Raw genomic sequence first — 21,678 nt, forward strand, 5'->3', positions numbered from 1 at the left:
TTCTTTCTTTCTTTCTTTCTTTCTTTATTTATTTATTTATTTATTTATTTATTTATTTATTAATCATCTTTATGAAGTGATTCACCCAAGACAGTATACAGCAGGTACAGTTTAACCAGTGGCGTACCAAGGGGGGAGGCGGTGGGGGCGGTGTGCCCCGGGTGTCAGTGGGTGGGGGGGTGCTCCATCGGCGCTGCAGACTGCAGGCAGCCCGCGTCTCCTGCCTCCATCCTGCTGTGCCTTTTAAAGAAAAATCTGAAAAGCGGCATGGCAGGCATGCTTCGCGTCTGCCCTGCCTGCTTGTAAAAGAAAGTGCCAGCAAACCTCCTTGTTGACGTCACAACGTCGCGTCGGGTCTTCCCTCACTGGGTCCTGCCCTCGCGGAGGGCGGGACCCAGTGAGGGAAGACCCGACGCAGCGTTGCGACGTTGACGAGGAAATTTGCCGCTTTCTTTTACAAGCAGGCAGGGCAGACACGAAGCATGCCTGCCATGCCGCTTTTCAGATTTTTCTTTAAGGCACAGCAGGAAGGAGGCAAGAGACGAGGGCTGTCGTCTCTCCACGAAGGTGGCAGGTGGGTTGAGTTGGGGGGGCTTAGATGGGAGAGGAGGACTGAGGAGGGGGTTTTCAAATGGGAGAAGGGGACTGGGGAGGGGGTTTTCAAATGGGAGAAGGGGACTCGGGAGGGGGGGCCTCAGATTGGAGAAGGGGACTGGGGTGGGGATGGGGGTCTCAGATGGGAGAAGAGGGGAGAAGGGGACTGGGGTGGGGAGGGGGATCTCAGATGGGAAAAGGGGGGTGGGGGGTCTCAGATGGGAGAAGAGGGGAGAAGGGGGTGGGAGGGGGTGGGGACTCTCAGATGGGAGAAGGGGACGTGGGGAGGGGAGTCTCAGATGGGAGAAGGGGACTGGGGTGGGGAGGGGGTCTCAGATGGGAGAAGAGGGGAGAAGGGGACTGGGGTGGGGAGGGGGTGACGAGGGGATCTCAGATGGGAGAAGAGGAGAGAAGGGGACGGGTGGGGAGAAGGGGGTGGGGAAGGGGCCATGCGAGAAAATGGGAGCCATGCCTGGGGCTGGTGGGAAAATGGGTCTGGGGCTGAAAAGGGGTCCCTAATGCAAGGCATGTGGATGAAGGGGGCTGGAACTGGGGGGCTGAAAAGGAGGGTAGGCGGGATAAGGGGGCTAAGTACTGGAACTGGGGGCTGAAAAGGGGCAGGGGCAGAAACTGGGGGGACTGGGGGCTGAAAAGGGGACAGGGAGAAGTGGCTGGGGCTGAAGCTCAGGACTGGTGAGAGAAAAGGGCTGGGGCTGAAACTGCGGACTGGTGGGATAGTGGGGCTGAAAAGGGGGGGCAAGTGGGAGATGTGGGCTGGGGCTAGAACTAGGGGCAGGTGGGATAAGAGGGCTGGAACTGGGGGCTGATAAAAGGGGCAGAGAGAGAGAGGGGACAGACGATGGATGGATGCGGGGGAAGAGGGAGAGCAGACCCTAGATGGATGGGGGGAGAGGGGATGGCAGACCCTGGATGGATGGAAGGGGGTGAGGGAGGGCAGACCCTGGATGGATGGGGGGGAGAGAGGGAGGGCAGACAGTGAATGGAAGTGGGAGAGAGAGAGGGCAGACAGTGAATGGAAAGGGCAGGGAGAGAGGGCAGACATTGGATGGTGGGGACAGCAGAGAGGGCAGACATTAGATGGCAGAGAAAGAACGAAGACGGATGCTGGATGGAAGGAAGACAGTGAAAAGAAGATGAGGAAAGCAGAAACCAGAGACAACAAACTGTAAATAAAATATATATTTTTATTTATTTTTTTGCTTTAGGATAAAGTAGTATTGTAGCTGTGTTAATGTTTATAATAGAACATGTAAATAAGGTAATCTTTTTATTGGACTAATTTTAATAAATTTTGACTAACTTTCGGAGAACAAAACCCCCTTCCTCAGGTCAGGTTAGGATACTGTAACACACTATACTGTATTGACCTGAGGAAGAAGGTTTTGGCCTCTTGACAGCTAAATGTATTAGTCCAATAAAATGGTATTTTATTTTCTGTATTTGTTTTATTTCTATTTGTTAATTTGTAAAGCGGTGATTGGTATTTGTTAGTTTTTTTTTCAAATTTACATCTGCTGTCTTTATATTTTGCACAGTACTAGGGGACATTTTCTGTTTCTGTGGTGTTGCATTGTATGCAGAGTCTGGCATTTTGGGGGTTCAGTTTAATTTTTGTCTAAATAGAAAGTTTATGATTACTTGTTCTATAGTGGATTAGGGTGTATCTGTGTTTGTGAAAAAGACATGACTTTCAGTGACTGTGCAGGATTGACGATCTGCAGTGGCGTACCAAGGGGGGGGGGGGGCGGTGGGGGCGGTCCACCCCGGGTGCCAGTGGGTGGAGGGTGCTCCGCTCCCGCCGCCTCCCATGGCCGTTCCCGCGGCGCCGCACATTAAAAAAACCGGCGAAGCAGCGTCGCAGGCAGCGCCTCGCGCCCTGCTTGTAAAAAATAAAATAAAATCTCCTTCCTTCTCCTCCTCGTCTTGACGTCGACTCGGGCTTTCCAATCAATTTGATTGGAAGGCCCGAGTCGACGTCAAGACGTCAAGACGAGGAGAAGGAAGGAGATTTGATTTTTTTTTTGGCACGAGGCGCTGCCTGCGACGCTGCTTCACTGGTTTTAACGGGACTGAGGTGGGGAAGGAGAGGGGCGAAAGGGACTCGGGTGGGGGTGTTCAGAGGGGAGAAGGGGACTGGGGTGGGGGTCTCAGACAGGGGAGGGGAGAAGGGGACTGGGGTGTGGATCTCAGAGGGGAGAAGGGGAGGGGGGGAGGGGAGAAGGGGACTGGGGTGGGGGTGTTCAGAGGGGAGAAGGGGACTGGGGTGGGGTTCTCAGACAGGGGAAGGGGAGGGGAGAAGGGGACTGGGGTGGGGGTGTTCAGAGGGGAGAAGGGGACTGGGGTGGGGATCTCAGACAGGGGAGGGGGAGGGGAGAAGGGGACTGGGGTGGGGGTGTTCAGAGGGGAAAAGGGGAGGGGAGAAGGGGACTGGGGTGGGGATCTCAGACAGGGGAGGGGAGAAGGGGACTGGGGTGGGGATCTCAGAGGGGAGAAGGGAAGGGGAGGGGAGAAGGGGACTGGTGGGGGGGTGTTCAGAGGAGAGAAGGGGACTGGGGTAGGGGTCTCAGACAGGGGAGGGGAGAAGGGGGACTGTGGTGGGGGTCTCAGACAGGAGAAGGGGAGGGGAGAAGGGGACTGGGGTGGGGGTGTTCAGAGGAGAGAAGGGGGCTGGAACTGGGGGCTGAAAAAAGGGGCAGAGAGAGAGAGGGGACAGATCCTAGATGGAAGGGGGAGCGAGAGGGAGGGCAGACCCTGGATGGATGGGAGAGGGAGGGCAAATGGTGGATTGAAGGGGCAGAGAGAAAGGGCAGGCAGTGGATGGAAGGGACGGCAGAGAGGGCAGACACTGGATGGCAGAGAGAGAGAGAGAGAGAGAGTGAAGACAGATGCTGGATGGAAGGAAGATGGTGAAAAGAAGATGAGGAAAGCAGAAACCAGAGACAGCAAACTGTAAATAAAATATATATTTTTATTTTTTTTGCTTTAGGATAAAGTATTGTAGATGTGTTAAATGTTTATAATAGAACATGTAAATAAGGTAATCTTTTTATTGGACTAATTTTAATACATTTTGACTAACTTTCGGAGAACAAAACCCCCTTCCTCAGGTCAGGATAGGATACTGTAACAGCACTATACTGTACTGACCCGAGGACGGAGGTTTTGGCCTCTGAAAGCTAAATGTATTAGTCCAATAAAATGGTATTATTTTATTTTCTATATTTGTTTTATTTCTATTTGTTAATTTGTAAAGTGGTGATTGGTACTTGTTAGTTTTTTTCAAATTTACATCTGCTGTCTTTATATTTTGCACAGTACTAGGGGACAGTTTCTGTTTCTGTGGTGTTGCATTGTATGCAGAGTCTGGCATTGGGGGTTCAGTTTAATTTTTGTCTAAATAGAAAGTTTATGATTACTTATTCTATAGTGGATTAGGGCGTATCTGTGTTTGTGAAAAAGACATGGCTTTCAGTTGACTGTGAAAGGATCTACGATCCTTTCAGTTGGCTTTCAGTTGACTGTGCAGGATCTACGATCTGTACTATTCTGTCTGGTTTCGTTTTACAATAGGTGAATTGATGTTCTAGTGCTCACTGTAGTGTTTAAGATGCTTTCCTTTTCCTTGTGTGACTCATAGAAATGACTGCTTATGGTATGGTAGAATTGCTGTATAGGTCCTGAGTGTTTTGTATTCTCGGCATGCCTAGTACTGGATTTGGGGGGGGTGGGTGTTAAAAAATGACCGGCCCCGGGTGTCAACTACCCTAGGTACGCCACTGGGCTTTATAGACCTCAATCATATCACTTCTCAACTACCTCTGTTCTAAACTAAAAAGCCCTAACTTCTTTAGTCTATCTTCTTAATGGAACCAATCCAGCCCCTTTATCATATTTTTGTGCTTCTACCTATTCTAGTTTTGCTATATCTTTTTTTTTATAGGAAAACCTGAACTGTTGACACAGAGGCATTATCATTATAATATTCTCCATTTTTTCTCCATCCCTTTCTGAATCATTCCTAAATTTTATTTTCTTTCTTGACTGCTGCCGCACATTGAGCTGAGGATGTCAATAGATCCTTTTCGCCAATGGTGTCTCTTAATATGGAGACCCAGCGCCATGTAGCTATAGTTTGGATAATTTTTCGCTATGTGTGTCACTTTCCACAGGTCCATCTGCTATTTAGATGGTCAGTTCCCCAGTCTGGTAGGATCCTCCTGCAATTCTTCACATTATGCTTTTGTTTTAACAGGTTTGAATAATTATGTTTCATCTGCCAATATGATCATTTTGCTTGCTTCCTTATCCATATTGTACCGATTCCTAGGGTGTGCCTCTATTCTTGCCTTTCCAATAGGAAAATAGATGATCACTAATTATTTGCAAAGCTGCACAGTGAAATGTACAGTGGTTTGGGGGTTTTAATACTTTCCCCAGGAATACTGTTTAAAGAGAGATCTTAGATAATTGGAAAAATGCTGGCCCCAACAGACTTCTGGGGGTTTTTTTTTATAACCTAACCAACTATTTAACTATATCAGGAAAAGACAGAAAAGAAATGCAAAGTAATTAAGATGTATTTCTTTCTAAAGACGTCATATTGATTTTATCTGATGTAGGAGGAAAAGCTGGAGGCCAATTTGCAGAATTTATCAACGCTGATGGCTCCCACCTACAAGAAGCTTGCACCTGATGCATATGGAAACCAGGTAAGCACAGAACCCTGTAGTCTGACTGAGCAAGGATTGACCTAATTCTAAAACAGAGCAGGAGACCTTTAATAGAGTCCCCTAACATAATCAAAGATTCTATTTTCCTTTTCCTTTGCTTAATGTATTCTTTCCTTTTGTTAAGCAGGAGGCTTAGTCCTTGCCCTGTGGCAATAGTGGGGATAGGCTGTTAACTAGGCCATACGTTCTCAGTATGCTTACTCCAAGGGGTAGGCAAGACCTTAGGAGAGAGTACATGCGCCAGGTATAAGATGTTCCTCACCTTCCTCCCACTGTCACCCTGGTGGCTGTTGCTGATTTTCCAGACCAGCAGCAGCAATGGCAAAACAACATAAATCGGTCGTGAGGCCATCTCCATTAGGCAGGTGCTCAAAACTCCAGCACTGTATTGCAGAGCGCCAGAGAAATAGCGCCGGAACAGCACAGAAGAACAACTCCCTAATGGTCGACACTAATGAAATGTAAATATCAGGGGCGTAGCTGCTATGGGGCCACGGGGGCCTGGGCCCCCGTAGATTTGGCCCTGGACCCCCCTGCCGGCGACCCTCTGAACCCCCCCTCCTGCCGCCAACCCGCCACCTGCTACCTTTGCTGGCGGGGGACCCCAACCCTCGCCAGCTGAAGTCTTCTTCCTTCGTTTGGTTTTTGTGATTCTGACGTCCTGCACATACAACATGCAGCAACGTCAGACTCCGAAAATGGATTCAGCAGCTTTTAACAGCACGGAGGACAATCGAAGAAGAACTTAAAAGACCTCGGCTCGGCTGGCGGGGGTTGGGGTCCCCCGCCAGCTGAAGGAATATTTTTAAAGGCAGCGGCAGGAGGAAGCGGACCTCGGCTGGTGGGGGTTGGGGTCCCTCGCCAGCAAAGGTAGGTGACAGCAACAGGGGGGGTGATGGCGGTGGGGGGGGGGGTCGGCAATGGTGGCGGCGGCAGCGGCGGTGGGGGGGCTATAATGTGCCCCCTCACTCTGGCTCTGGCCCCCCCTACCGCCAAACTTCAGATACGCCTCTGGCGGGGGGTTGAGAGGGTCGTCGGCAGGGGGGGGTCAAAGTTGTTGGAGGTGTCGGCAATGGCGGCGGGGGAGTCAGCGGCGGCAGCGGGAGGGGGCTAAAATGTGCCCCCTCACCTCGGCTCTGGACCCCCCTACTGCTGAAGTCTGGCTACGCCCCTAAATATAGGGCACGCTCATAGCATTGAGTATTAGGGAGTTCAGGGGGATGATTGTGCCTGGCGCATGCACTCAAGAATTGTGCGTTAAGCATAGCTCTTGAGCGCATACCCAGAATGTCAAAGGGGGGAGGAGGGAAGGAGGAGGATGAGGTGCCGGTCGCCCCGTTTTGTTTCTTCTACTCAGTGCAAAGGTAGAATACCAACAATGAAAAAAGGTCTGGTTTAAATGTCACATTTATTTCTAGTCTGCTGGAAGGACTTGCTGTTTTTTTTTAATCCTAAAACTGTTGTTCTGTGCAGACTTCCACATTTGTCTACATCTTCACAAGGTACACAGCAGTTAGCTCTTCGCCTTTCACTCTTTTCTGTAACCTTTAAGAGATGCCTTCCTTAAAAATACAACATCAGAGCGTGAATAAAGCAAAAGAGTGAACTTTTATGTCTGCTCAAATGAGACAACCGTTAAATCTTCCATCTTTACAAATGAAAATAAGCTTCTCCTGACACCCTAATGCTAGCTCTGAGCTGGCGTTGGTTTTAAGGTAGGAAGAGCGCCCTTGTTTGGTGAACTGCCCGTTGAGCATTGGGGAGGAATAGGGAATGACCTCATCAGCATGCATTTGCATGATCATTGTGCTGTGAGCCGGTGAGCTTGTTGGTTCACACACTCGTTGGCTCTGAGCATTCTGAACTAGCAAATGTGGGCGCTGGTCTGATGCTAATGACCTCTAGCGCCCATATTTGCTTCTGTGCATCGCCCTCCCCCCACCATGTCAACTTCCTGTTCTAGAGCAGAAGGCTAGCAGAGCTGACCACAAGTGCATGGAGACTGCAGCCCCACAATTGGTTCATGTTGTGTTGCCACTACTGTTGTTGGTGTAGAGAAGCAGCAGCCAGGGAGAAGCAGAAGATGTGAGGGTAGACACAGGAGGGGAGGAAAAAAACACCGGATGGAAGGGAGAGAGAGTGGGGAAGAAAAAGAGGGGAGACGGATGGAAGGGGAAAGAAAGATGGGAGATGCTGGATGGAAGGGATGGGGACAGAAAGGGGGGGGGGATCCTGGATGGATGGAAGGAGGAAGAAGATACTTAGTGAAAAATTGTGGAATAAGAGGAAGAGAAAGAGGAGAACTGGAATGAGGGAAATAGATGGAAAGCTGTTGGTAGACAAAGTAAAAAGAGGGAAATTGAAGACTGGATAGTAATAATGAGTTACATCTAGACAGAGAGGCAGACAAATAATTGAAGAAACTAAAAGGAAAAGGAGAGAGAAAAATGACAGAGTAAAGAAAACATGGAAAACCAAAGCTCAGACCAACACAATTCGAAAAATAAGAGAACCAGACAACAAAGGTAGAAAAAGTAATTTCATGATTAGAATATGTCTTTTGGAATGTCCATTTCAAAATCTCTGCTGGTCGGAGCTCAAGGGTATTCAGTTGAAATTTGTTTGATTTAAGGGGTACTTGACTTGAAGAAGTTGAGAAATACTGATCTGGGCTATGTGCATTTTGTTTCATTTTCATTTATCTTGTTTCAGTGTAACCAACTATAACCATTTTCCATCCATATATCTTGGGGGGAGGGGGGGAGGTGGAGGAATCACTTGGTTTTAAAGCATCCTTTTTTTCCCTTACTATTCATTAGGAATATACATTCATTTGAAATGCCATAGAAAATGTCAACAGAGTCGCAAAGGAGAGGGTAACAGCATACAAAAGTCAACAGAAACACAAAAAGCAAACACTGGGCCTTCAGGAAAAGAGAACAATGTAATCCTTTATTCCAAAAGATGACCCAACACGGGCTGTATTTCGGCACACAAACGCCTGCCTCAGGGGTCTAACATATATTAGTTCAAAAACTTGTCAGTTATACAATAACATCACATATATAGACACAGTAATAAAACAAAAATAATTCGTAAATAGCAAATGAATACACTAAAACCAACCAATAAACAATACCAATTAAAATGTTAAAAAACTTTTGGATAAATATATGAAAATATGGAAAAATATATATTCAAACACAAGAGGACTAAAAAAACCTTTTTGTATATATATGTAAGTGTACCACAAAAAACACACAGTAATAGAAATTTCAGTGGTAAACAGTCTTACCAAAAGGGTCCTATAGGTATAAGCATATGAGATCAGTCAAGCAATCAGGGTATATTTCCTAAAGAAAGAAAGACACAGAGACATTTCCCATGTTGTTTCATGTAATTGGCAAATGAAAAAGAACAGAAATAAACACTAAACTTCATGGCTTTTTTCATGTACCATCCATGGTGCGCACTCTTCCAACAATGTGCACTGTTCACAAGTGGTCAAATGCAGTCAGATCGCTGAAAAAGGTCACAGATATGATTTATCTTCAAATGAAAATGCTGAAATGCAATAAACAGTACATGGAGTCAAGTAAAACATGACGTAAATGGCCGTGACTAAATTTGATCACATGGAGTGGCGCTCAGTGTAACTCTATATACTGCGTGGAAATTTAAGCCTATTTTGTAAAATGTATATATACTGTAGAGAATATGCCTAGGCGTATTTGTTTTCCATGCAGAATTTTCAGGCGCCATATATAGAATCTAGCCCTTAATGCATGGGGAAAGCTCCTCGTTAGGATGTGCTAATCCCATTTACTAGCACAGCTTAGTAAAAGGGCCCCTTAGGGTTACCATATGTCCAGAAAAAGGAGGACACATTGATCCAGTCCGGGTTTTGCTTCCATTGAAAGCAACGGCAGTAAAACCCAGACTGGCTCAATCTGTCCTCCTTTTTCTGGATATATGCATATAAATATAGAAACACAGTCCAAGTAAGCACTAGTAGTCCATTCTAAAGGAGGAAAATGCCTCAAGAAGCTCCTCTTCCATATTTTAACAGGCAGAGGGCTAAGGCTTCTTCATCACAGGCTAAAAACCTCCTTATCTACTTAAATTGTGTTCTTGACGGGTAAAAAAGCATTGCCTTAACGTGATTTAACAGTTACTTAACTTAAAGAGGCAGGCTGGCCTTCTTCAGCTGTTCTACAGACACAGAAGAGGAGCATCTTGAGGTGTTTCCCTCCTTTAGAATGGACTACTAGTGCTTACTTGGACTGTGTTTCTATATTTATATGCATGTATTAGAGAGGAAACCAGTTCCCCTATAGTGGTTATAGCTCACTCCTTTTTCTGGAGCCATATGGTAACCCTTAGTGCATGTGGAATTGACTCAACATGTACTAATCTACAAAATAGGGGCCTTTTTAGAAAGTTGAGGTGTCCTATGGTATCTTCGAGATGTGCGTGCACTACTCACCTACTAAAAATAGCATTTATATTTTAGCGCTGGGACAAGTTTGGGCATGTTCTGCACTAATCGATTAGCGTGTGGGTATTGCCGCACGCCAACTGATAAGCACAGGTCTAGCATTTGAGTTCTTGCTGCCTACAAAATAGATGGCGCTAGGGACTCATGAGCTAATGGCCACACACTAATAGGAAAATTAGCACGTGGCCATTAATCTGAAAAACAGGAAAATCTGCCATTTTGCCCAACAGTAAAAATGGCCTTAGCACATGGGAATGACCCACTTAAAGGCACGCTAGGCCACTTTATACACTGTTTGGTAAAAGGGCCCCTAAAGCATATTAAGGGGGTCTTTTACTAAAGAGTGGAGGAGTGGCCTAGTGGTTAGAGCACCGGTCTTGCAGTCCAGAGGTGGCCAGTGCAAATCCCACTGCTGCTCCTTGTGATCTTGGGCAAGTCACTTAACCCTCCATTGCCTCAGGTCCAAACTTAGTTTGTGAGCCCCCTCCTGGGACCAGAGAAATATCCAGTGTACCTGAATGTAACTCACCTTGAGCTACTACTGAAAAAGGTGTGAGCAAAATCTAAATAAATAATAATAAAATAAATAAAGCTTAGCTCAAGTTATCTACAGCAGGGCCTACAAGAATAAAATGGGACCTGCTGCAGATAACTTGAGCTAAGTTTTAGTAAAAGACCCCCTAAGTTAATTAATTCATGGTAAAACACCATAGTAAACATTAAATAATTTATTTTGAAATAATTGTGTGAAACATACCATAGGAACTCACCCAAACATCTAGAAAATGTGGGGGAAAATGAAAATGAACCAAGTTTCATTTGCCATCACTCACTGAATCCTTCTGTTTTGTATACTCCTGCATAGTGCACTTAGGGCCCCTTTTACTAAGCCATGTTAGGCTCTATGCGCGCCCAACGTGCACCATGATGAACTTACCACCCGACTACCGCGAGCCTCTTGCGCTAATTTCATTTTTGGCGTGCGTCCACTACGTGCGACTGGAAAATATTTTTTATTTTCGGATGCGCGTAGCAGACACGCACCAAGTGGCATCTGATGCGCGTAGGTCCTTACCGTGCAGATTCCTTACTACTAGGTCTATGGCTGATGGTAAGGTCAGACTGGACACGCGGCAATTTTTATTTTGCCACACGTCCGTTTTCGGCAGAAATTTTAAAAAGGCATTTTGGGAACGTGCACTGAAAAATATTTCTGCACGCACCCAAAACCCGCGCCTACACTATCGCAAGCCACGTTTTACCGCAGCTTAGTAAAAGGAGCCTTAGTCTTAGAGCTCAGGCTTCAGTTGCGAGTTAGATAACATTAGAATCTACCACAAGTCCTTAGGCAGGAAATATCTAAATTGGTTTTCTGAGTCAGAATCTTCTACTAGTAAAAAATGGGGAGGTGTAAAGGGACAGGAGCTGAATTTGGCATGACAATTCTCCCTTCTTTTCAGCCTGTGAATGTCCTTCGTGCAATAGTTTGGATTTCAGCCTGGGCTTTTCTGTGCATTAGCTACTGGAGAAAAATATGTTTGGCATTAGTAATTTAGCTAATTGTTTTGAGGGTTTACAGATAAAGCTTTCAGGGGTATGTATATGTAGATATTGATATTTTTTTTTTGTTCCAGATTGAATATGAATACCGAGCTCCCGACTGTCGTCTGGGTTTAAAAGAAGGTCGTCCATTCTCAGGGGTCACTGCTTGCCTGGATTTTTGTGCTCATTCCCACAGAGATCTGCACAATATGCAAAATGGAAGTACAGTGGTAAGTCCAGTATAATATACACAGAGGCCTGCTATTTAGGGGTCCTTTTACTAAGGCGTGCTACTACTACTACTTATCACTTTTATAGCGCTACAAGGCATACACAGCACTGTATGGATTTAGCGCGCACCAGGGGCGTAGCTGCTATGGGGCCATGGGGGGCCTGGGCCCCCGTAGATTTGGCCCTGGACCCCCCTGCTGGCGACCCTCTCAACCCCCCCTCCTGCCGCCAACCCGCTGCCTGCTACCTTTGCCGGCAGGGGACCCCAAACCCCCGCCAGCTGAAGTCTTCTTCCTTCGTCCAAAAAGTGGCATAAATCTGCATTTGGATGTGTTTCTCACAAAACTTCCAAATTGGAATTTTCAATAACAATTTTTAGACGTTTTTCTATGAAGTCCGTCAGATGTGCATTCAAATCACAAGGGGGTGTGTAAGGAGCATGTTAAATGTGGGATCCGAGCATTCCTAACACTTGGACGTTTTTCAGCCATAATGGAACAAAACAAAACCATGCAGGACTAAAACTAAGATGTTTTGTGCTAGACCTGTTTTTATAATGAATAAGGCACAAAAGGGTGCCCTAAATGACCAGATGACCACTGGAAGGAATCAGGGGTGACCCCCCCCCAGTGGTCACTCACCCCCTCTCACCCCCCACAAATGTGAATACAAATATGATTTAGCAACCTCTGTGACAGCCTCAGATGTTAGAGGCAGGCCTATTAGAGCAGCATGCAGGTCCCTGGAATAGTGTAGTGGTCAGTGCAGTGTGCCATAGCATGGGGGATTCTGGTCCCAATCTCCCTCTACCTGTCACATTTATGGTGGAAACTGTGTGCCCTCCAAAACTCACTAGGAACCCACTGTACCCACATATAAGGGCCCCCTTCACCTATAAGGGCTATTGTGTACAGCTGTGGGCAGTGGGTTTTGGAGGGCTCAGCAGACAAGATAAGGGAGCAATGGTGAGATGTGTACCTGAGAACATTTGAAGTCTACTAGGGTGCCCCATTTATCTCCTGGGATGTCTGGGAGACCAGTCTACTAAAAATGCTGGTTCCTCCTACATCCCAATGGCTTGATTTTCTACATTTTTTCACTTGGACTTTTTTTTTTTAAACTGCACCAAAAAACAAAACATCCAAAGCACAAAACCTTGTTAGAAACAGTCTCTTCAAAAACAAAAGACAGTCATTTTTCTTTTTGGAAAATGAACTTCTTTCTTATTCAGATTTTGGACGTTTTTTGCCGGCCTTCCCTCACTGTGTCCTGCCCTCATGGAAATAGGAAGTTACATCAAAGGGCGGGACACAGTGAAGGAAGGCCGGCTGATGAGGCGATTTTCTTCCTTTACACGCAGAGCAGACAAACATGAGATGCTGCGCTGCGCCGCCGCTTCACAGATTTTTTTAAAAGGCTGGGTCAGGTGCCAGGTGGCAGGAGAAGAGGGTCGTCTGTCAACGGAGCTGGTAGGCAGGTGGGGACTGGGGCTCCAGCAGAACACCCCCTACCCACCTGCTGACACCCGGGGCGGACCGCCCCCACTGCCCCGCCCTTGGTACGCCACTGCCCCTGTAGAGACACTTTTCCTAAAGAGCCCAGGAATACACACTGCATAGAGACCCCCCCCCCTGCATAGATATCTCCCCAGGCCTACTTCTCCCAATTTCTAGGGGATTCCTTGTCACTCTTGCCTCTGCTGGTACCAGGTTCAAAATGGCGCTGGCAACCTCTAGTAGTAGAGGTCAAGATGCTATATAAGGGCAAAAGGCAAAAGAATTTAAGACTCTATAATCTAATATATACCTTTTCATGTTCTAGGGCTGTATTCAGTAGGCGGTGGTCAGCATTGTTTTGGCCAGCACCAGCATATATTTTATTTGTAGCATTTCTATCCCACATTTTCCCACCAACTTGCAGGCTCAATGTGGCTTACATTTGCCGTAATGGCGGTTGCCATTTCCGGGTAACAGAATTACAAATGGTATTGCATTAAGGTGCATACATACATGGTAACATACATGGAACATGACATATATGGAACAGATCATGGTATATATATATATATATATATATATATATATATATATATATATATATATATATATACTATGTGCATACATACATGGTAAAGAAAAATAAATTATGGTATTGCATGAAGGTTGCTGAGAATAAATTGGATTGTAACATACATTAGGTCATCGATTATAGAGAGTCCCTATTCAGTATAAGGTTGAAGTGGTTATGCTTGATCATGAATATCAAAGAGGTTAAATATCTGGGTCTGTGTGGTCATCTATCACTGATCCAGTTTGAGTGCAATATTCAGCACTTAACCGCATAAGTTAAACCAGACAAAGACAGGACAGTGTTTTATGCAGTCCTATTTGGTTGACATCCCACAATATCACTAGCTTTGAGTTTCGTGGTTAGTGCTGATAATCAGGGGCACTAGACCCCAGATCCTATATAGCGCACCTAGAGTTATGTGCTGTTCTGCGAGTAAATCTAGGCATGTTCTATAACTACATGTGTAGATTAATTATTTAACAAGCTATTAAGCATTGTTAACAGCTCTTAACAAGCAATAACGACCACTAATTGGTAAAAATTAGAATTTACGCGCATACATTGCTAAGCATATTCTGTAATGCACTACGCCTAAATTCTAATGTGTGCAGGCAAAAAGGGGTGTACTTAGAGGCGTGGAAAAGGTCATTTTGTGGGCGTTTCAAAATCTATGCGCATTGTTATAAAATATGGGCCAGTGCACGTAAATCTACATACATGGATTTACACAAGCTTTTCATTGGCGTAAATGGACGTGCATAGATTTAGCCACATGAACTATGCCTAATCATATTCTAAATACTGCATGTAGATTTACGTGCGGTTTTTAGAATACGCTTAGGCATAATTGCCTAATGCGTGTTAATTTTAGGCACCATATATAGAATCAGACCATATATGGTTAAGTGCTGATAAACTTTGGTGGATATGCCCGCCAAGCAATGTAACCAGGCACGAGTGTCTTCTGGCTGGTTAAATTGCTTTGAATATCGACCCCTAAATTTATACTGAGGCAACAGAACTGAAGATGCTCTAATCAATCTAATACCTATCTTTTAATACTGTAGGATATAAAAGCTAAGGTTAAAGTAAGACAAGAGAATATTAGATTCTTTCAACAAACTAATAATTAATTATTGCTTTGTAATTAAAACAGATATTATCAATAAAACAATACAATTTCTTCTTTCCCATACTTTAGTCACCACATTGCCTAGCAAAATGGATGAAAAAAGGTGGGCATAACGAATTACCTCCCTGCCAATGCCTGTGCCTGATCCCTGCTCTCCCTACTCCCCCCTTCTCAGCTCAACTTTAAATACCTTAGCTGGCAGAGATCCACAAGGTCAGCCATTACAAAATGGCTGTCTTCCGTCACACTTCATCATGATCATTGTTTGTCTCTTTTATTTGGGCTTTTCTAGAGTAGACATAATGGGACTCATTTTCAAAGCACATGGATGTCTCAAAATGGCAAAAAAAAAAAAGAGGTCTATCTGCCCAAAACATCCAAGTTGTGATTTTAGAACGGCACAGTTAGGATGTGCTATACCGCAGTTTGTCCAAATAGCAAGAGGTGTGCTGTGGGTGTCTTTTGGGTGGGTCTAGAGAGGGCCCAAAATTAGGACACCCAACAGCGATAATCGAATGGGAAGAAATGCCCAAGTCTAAAAAGAAGGACATTTTTATGTAAACTTGTTTCAGTCATGTCCAGGGTACAAAAGGTTGCTCTGATTGAGCAGTTGACCACTGGCATGACCTCTTATGCATCCCCCAGGAAAGGAATACCAGGCTCTGTGACAGAATAAGGTGTTATAGACAATTGAAAGAAAGCAGAAAGCAAGGCTGAGGAGTAGCCTAGTGGTCAGTGCAGTGGACTAGAAACCAGCGGACCCAGGTTCAATTCCCATTTTAGCTCTCTTCCCCCCCCCCCCCCCTTAAATTGTGAGCCCACCAAAAAGAGACATATATAGAGTGGAGGAGTGTCCTAGTGGTTAGAGCACCGGTGGTCTTGCAATCCAGAGGTGGCCAGTTCAAATCTCACTGCTGCTCCTTGTGATCTTGGACAAGTCACTGAACCCTTCATTGGCTCAGGTACAAACTTAGATTGTGAGCCCTCCTGGGACAGAGAAATATCCAGTGTACCTAAAAGTAACTTACCTTGAGCTACTACTGAAAAAGGTGTGAGCAAAATCAAAATAAATAATGTACCTAAATATTTATGAATACTATTAAGGTGTTATACAGTATGTATTTCCCTGTTCCTAGAGAGCTCAGCATTTGTGAGCCCACTAGGGACAAAGGAAGTACCTGCATATAATATTTACAGCACTGCGTAAGTCTAGTAGCTCTACAGAAATTATTAGCAATTAGCAATAAAATAAAAAAGTTGAAGAGGGATATGAACCTGGGTGCCCTGGAAGAGGGATATGAACCTGGCTGCCCTGGTATACAGTATGCTGCATTGATCACTAGGCTGCCCCTTTGCCCTGCAAGGAAGTATGTGTGGCTGTTTCTGTAAAAATGCTGCCAGACAGATTTATTTTTATTACATTTATACCCCGCGCTTTCCCACTCATGGCAGGCTCAATGCAGCTTACATGGAGCAATGGAGGGTTAAGTGACTTGCCCAGAGTCACAAGGAGCTGCCTGTGCCTGAAGTGGGAATTGAACTCAGTTCCCCAGGACCAAAGTCCACCACCCTAACCACTAGGCCACTCCTCCCCTTGTTCCTGGATTTTTGGCGTTCATAATTTGGACATTTCAGTTTGTACAACAGCTGTTGATTTTTGACTTCGAACAGGAAACCCTGACGTATTTCCTGTTCGAAAATGTGAGATGGATGTCTTTTTAAAACGTTATGAACAGGATGACCAAATTCTAATTTGGACGTCCTTTCAAAAATGTCCTCAATGTATCCACACTACTTATATTCATTAAGGGGTCTTTTTACTAAGCCGCAGTTAAAAAGTGGCCTTCGGTAGTGCGAGTGCGTCTTTTGGGCGCGTGGTGGGCCATTTTTTACCTCGTCTAGGAAAAGGTCCTTTTTTAAGGGGCCAGAAAATGGATGTGTGCTAAAATTGAAACCAGCACGCGTCCATTTTCGAGCCTGAGACCTTACCATCACCCATTGACCTAGCGCTAAAGTATCACGCACTATCTGCATGATAAGCATGCAGCGCATGCCAACTGCTGCTTAATGCCGGGTAAGTGGCACGCGGCAGAAAATAGAAAATTGTTTTCTACTGTGTGACTCGACACACATCAAATTCAGAATTACCGCCCAGCTCACGCGCTAGCCAGGGCGAGCTGAACACGTGTAGGCCCTTACACAACTTAGTAAAAGGGCCCCTAAATGTCACCAGTGTCATCTGCACGTGCAGCTTGATCTCAGCCCATATACAGATGTCACACGAGGGTCTTTTCACATTCTACATACAGTTTTGTAGACAGCATCACTTCTCAAATATACTCCATATCAATCTTCCCAGCAAATAAAACAAGGAAAATACCTACCATACCTTTTCCCTTCTCCCTTTCTTCCCCTTTCTTATTTTTCCCCTTGCTGTGATTGTTTGCTTTCCTATATTTTAATGGAGTCCCTTTCTTGTTTCCTCATGTAGCATGTACACCGCTCTGCTCTGCCCGTCAGAGAGGTATAGAAAGTCTTGGAAATAAATAAATGTAACTCACCATGGAAAAAGGCGTGAGTGAAAGGCTTAAGAGGCCCTTTGCGCATTAGGCAGTTGACACATGAATTGGCACCAGTTACCTGCTACCACACAAACTCAGAGGTCCTTTTACAAAGTGGCAGTAAACCCAATGTGGGCCTACCGCTCGCTAAAAAGGAAGTACCGCTGGGCTACCGCAGCAGCCCTGTGGTAGTTCCCACGCCCCAGCGTGCATCATATCCGGCACTACAAAAACATTTTTATTTTTGTAGCGTCGGTGTGTACCCCGTGGTAATCGGGCAGTGCCAGGTTACCGCCAGGTTAGCAGGGGAGCCCTTACCACCACCTCAATGTGCTCCTCCCCAAAATGGCTGAGTTTCAAGTGCTTCACTTGCTGCTCGGCCATTTCCTGAAAAAAACAAAAACCTGCCTTTTACTCACTGCAGTACAAGGGGGCCTCGGTGTGCATCAAAAACATGCGCTGATGCCAGAGCAGGCCACCTTTTGCCGCAGCTTCATAAAAGGGGCCCTCAGTAACTGCTTTTGCATCATTTTTACAATTAGCATGTGCTAATTCACACATTAAGGGCATTGGGGTAAATTCTATAAGTGGCACCTAAAAATCGGCACCGAAACTTTTACATGCTAACCCCTGGACTCTATATAGTGCATCTCAAGTTGCGTGCTCAAAGCAAGTCATATTCTGTATTTTCATGCATAACCTAATTAGTTAACAAGCCAGTACAAGCAATTATTGACACTAATAGGCATAAATTAGAATTTACGTGCGCAATTGTCTAAGGGCCCTGTTTACTAAGCAGCGTTATAGGTGTGTTCACATTTTTAACACAAGTTAACCATGTACACGCGTTAACCATGTACTTGCCTGCAATATCCCTATAGGCGCATGTATGGTTAGCGCATGCTCTAAGTGTAGGCGCACTAAAACACTAATGCCCCTTAGTAAACAGGACCCTAAGTGTATTCTCTGCAGTGATTTGCATAAGTTCTAAGTCGCACAGTTGCAAAGAGCGTATGGCCATGGGTAGGCCATGGGTGTTTCTAAAGTCTAAGTGTGTTGTTGTAGAATATGCCCAGTTCGTGCCTAATTTAGACGTCAGCATTTACACCAAATTTTACTTGACATAACTGCCCGTGACTAAATTTAGTCACGCGGATGGGCACTCGGCGGATTCTATACGCCACGCGGAACTGTAGGCTTATTCTGTAAAATATTGGTGCACTTTATAGAACATGCCTAGGCGTATTTGTTTCCATATGGAATTTTCAGGTGTCATATTATTATTATATCAGGCTTCTTTACATAGAATTTAGCCCTATGCACTATTCTATAAAGGGTAAATATCCTTTGTAGAATAGCACTTAAGGCATAAACCTCACCTAACTTTAGGTGCCAGCAATTATGCCTGTTGAAAGCAGGTGTTAATGCCAGTACCTAAATTAGGCGAAGTTCCTTAGAATTCTGTATTTACATGCATAAAAGTTTGGAACGCCCCCTAGCTATGCCCCCCAAAATTTACGCATTTTACGATTTACGCACGGATCATTATTGATTACAATCTACATGTAAATCCTAATTAAGGCCGAATAACAGCAATAATTGCTTGTTAGCAGCCAATTATTGGCGCTGATCGACTTGTTAAGCAATTAAATTGCACGCACAAATCGACTACATGTGCTGATTTGCACGTGCAACTCTAGTCACCATTTATAGAATCCAGGGGATTTTGTGTTAGGATAATAATTAGGCAGGACATGGGTGGATAATGGGCATGGAGAGACTATTGCAGTTAGCATGTGACAACTACCACACGTTGGCAATTTCGCAGTTAGTACGGGTCTACCTAGCACCTCCTACTTAGGAGGCCCTAAATCCATCTGTGCTAATGGACATTTTAAGGTGTGACATGCAAGAGAAATGCTGGACATGCCTCGGTGACTCACTAAGGGGTCCTTTACTAAGGTACACTGAAAAATGGCCTGCGGTAGTATGGACGCATGTTTTGGGCGCACGCAGAATTATTTTTTAGTGCACCTACAAAAAATGTGCTTTTTTGCCAAAAATGGACGTGTGGTAAAATGAAAATTGCCACGCATCCATTTTGGGTCTGAAACCTTACCGCAAGACATTGACGTAGCGGTAAAGTCTCACACGGTAACCGGGCAGTAATGGTCTATGCGCATCAAATGCCACTTGACGGATGAAGCTGCCGTGCGCCAGAAAATAAAAAATATTTTTCAGATGCACACCAAAATTGAAATTACCACAAGGGCCACGCGGTAACTCTAATTTGGCGCATGTTGGGTGTGAGTTTGCGCCTATGTGGCTTAGTAAAAGGGCCTCTAAATATGTACTTACTGCACATTAATTTCTTGCATTAAAGGGCGGTAAATGCAAAATTTAATACACTGTAGTAAAAAGACCCCTAAATGCTTAAATACTAGGTCAATTTTTTCATTTCACAAATTTAGGTCTCATACTGTCAATGAGATATAATATTGTGGATCAAATGTCAACACTGTGCCACATCTGTTATGTAGGATCATTCATTTTTTATCCTCTGTGTTACTTAAAGCAGTTTAAGGAGCTCACTTGGCCAGGTGTGACACTGTATCACTGTTTATTGAACCAGCAAAATAGCAAAACAAAATAAGTTAAAAAAATAAAAAAAAGAGAGAGAGATTTTTCTTATTCTGTTTATAGTTAAGTACTTTAATATTCAGAATTATTTTTCCATACAGGTATGCACATTAACCCGAGAAGACAACCGTGAAATTGGCAAAGTACCAGAAGATGAGCAGCTTCATGTGCTACCTTTGTATAAAATCTCCACAGTGGATGAATTTGGAAATGCAAAAAGCCAAGAGGAGAAGCTAAAGAATGGCTCCATCCAAGTTCTGAGCAACTTTCGTCGGAAGGTGAGGATGCTGGCTGAGCCCATCAAGACATGTCGGCAAAAGAAACTGGAAGCCAAGAAAGCGGCAGCAGAAAAGCTTTCAGCTCTGGAAAATGGTGCTAGTAAAGGTGACAAAGAAAAACCAGGCCGATGCAAGCCAGCCACCTCCGAGGCCACACTTCCTTCCATGCAGTTAGCGGGTAAGCATCTGAACAAAGTCTGAAGGTGGTCTCCAGTTTTTTTTTAGCACTTTTACTGCAAGTCAAGCATTTAAGACAGAAGTTGTTGCAAGATATTGTTAAATAATATTTTTCAGCATGAATTCTAAGCATGGAAAGGGAAATGGGACTTATATACCACCTTTCTGAAGTTTTTTGCAACTACATTCAAAGGGGTTTACATATATTCAGGTACTTATTTTGTACCAGGGGCAATGGAGGGTTAAGTGACTTGCCCAGAGTCACAAGGAGCTGCAGTGGGAATCAAACTCAGTTCCCCAGGATCAAAGTCCACTGCACTAACCACTAGGCTACTCCTCCACTGAGAGACTGGGCTGGGCCTGGGGCAAGGCCGTCTCTGGGGCCCCGCCCCCCTCGAGGTCATCGCCGCCGCTGCCTCCCCAGGCCGCCGCACCGCAGTCCCCACCCGCCCCTCCGTCCGCTACCGGGCCGGGCCCCCTGCATTGAAATCATCACAGCGCTTCACCTGTCACCTCCATGAATGAAAGCGCAGCAGCGGCAGATCGGATTCGCCTCCCTTCGGGCCTTCCCTCCCTGTGTCCCGCCCTCGTGGAAGTTACATCGGATGAGGGCGAGACACAAGGAGGGAAGGCCCGAAGGGAGGCGAATCCGATCTGCCACTGCTGCGCTTTCAGTCACAGAGGTGACAGGTGAGGTGCTGTGATGATTTCAGTGCAGGGGGCCCGGCCCGGTGGCGGACGGTCGACGAATCCGAGGGTGGGTAAGACCTGGGACTGTGGCGCCGGGCCCCCCTTGGAGGCCTGGGCCTGGGTAATTTTGTCCCCCTTGCCCCCCCCCCCCTCTCAGCGGCCCTGAATCTAAGGCACAATAGATTTCCTTGACTATGTTTTGAGAATGGAGTCTGCAGTGAGAGCAGAATACTTCAAATGTTATTGAATTTGCAAAGCTTTTGCTTGTTTTAGTGTTTTTTGTTAGGTGCTAGAAATGTGAAAGTAGAGACTAATGCTGTGAATGGTGGTGTATTCATTTAACAGTCAATATTCAGCCTGCAGCAGTCAGTGTTTTTTTAAATGCTGACCGCCATGGGGAGAATTAGCTACAGATATTCAATGCTGATTGAATATCAGCCAGGACTCACATTAGAGGAAGTAGGTCCTACCCACCCACCCACCCCCCTCCAATTCCCCACTCACTCCCTCCCAC

General features: G+C 45.4%; 1 protein-coding gene across 1 annotated transcript in view; it reads left to right on the forward strand.

Moving 5' to 3' along the window:
* TET2 (tet methylcytosine dioxygenase 2) overlaps window positions 1-21,678 on the forward strand; it is a 93,588-nt gene that overhangs the window by 60,964 nt on the left and 10,946 nt on the right. The window contains exons 6-8 of the mRNA XM_030190763.1: window positions 5,235-5,324; window positions 11,478-11,615; window positions 20,121-20,475. Of these exons, the coding sequence (XP_030046623.1) occupies window positions 5,235-5,324; window positions 11,478-11,615; window positions 20,121-20,475 (583 nt within the window). The remainder of the gene's footprint in view (window positions 1-5,234; window positions 5,325-11,477; window positions 11,616-20,120; window positions 20,476-21,678) is intronic.

This window comes from Microcaecilia unicolor, chromosome 2 (assembly GCF_901765095.1).
Source record: "Microcaecilia unicolor chromosome 2, aMicUni1.1, whole genome shotgun sequence".
Lineage (NCBI taxonomy): Eukaryota > Metazoa > Chordata > Amphibia > Gymnophiona > Siphonopidae > Microcaecilia > Microcaecilia unicolor.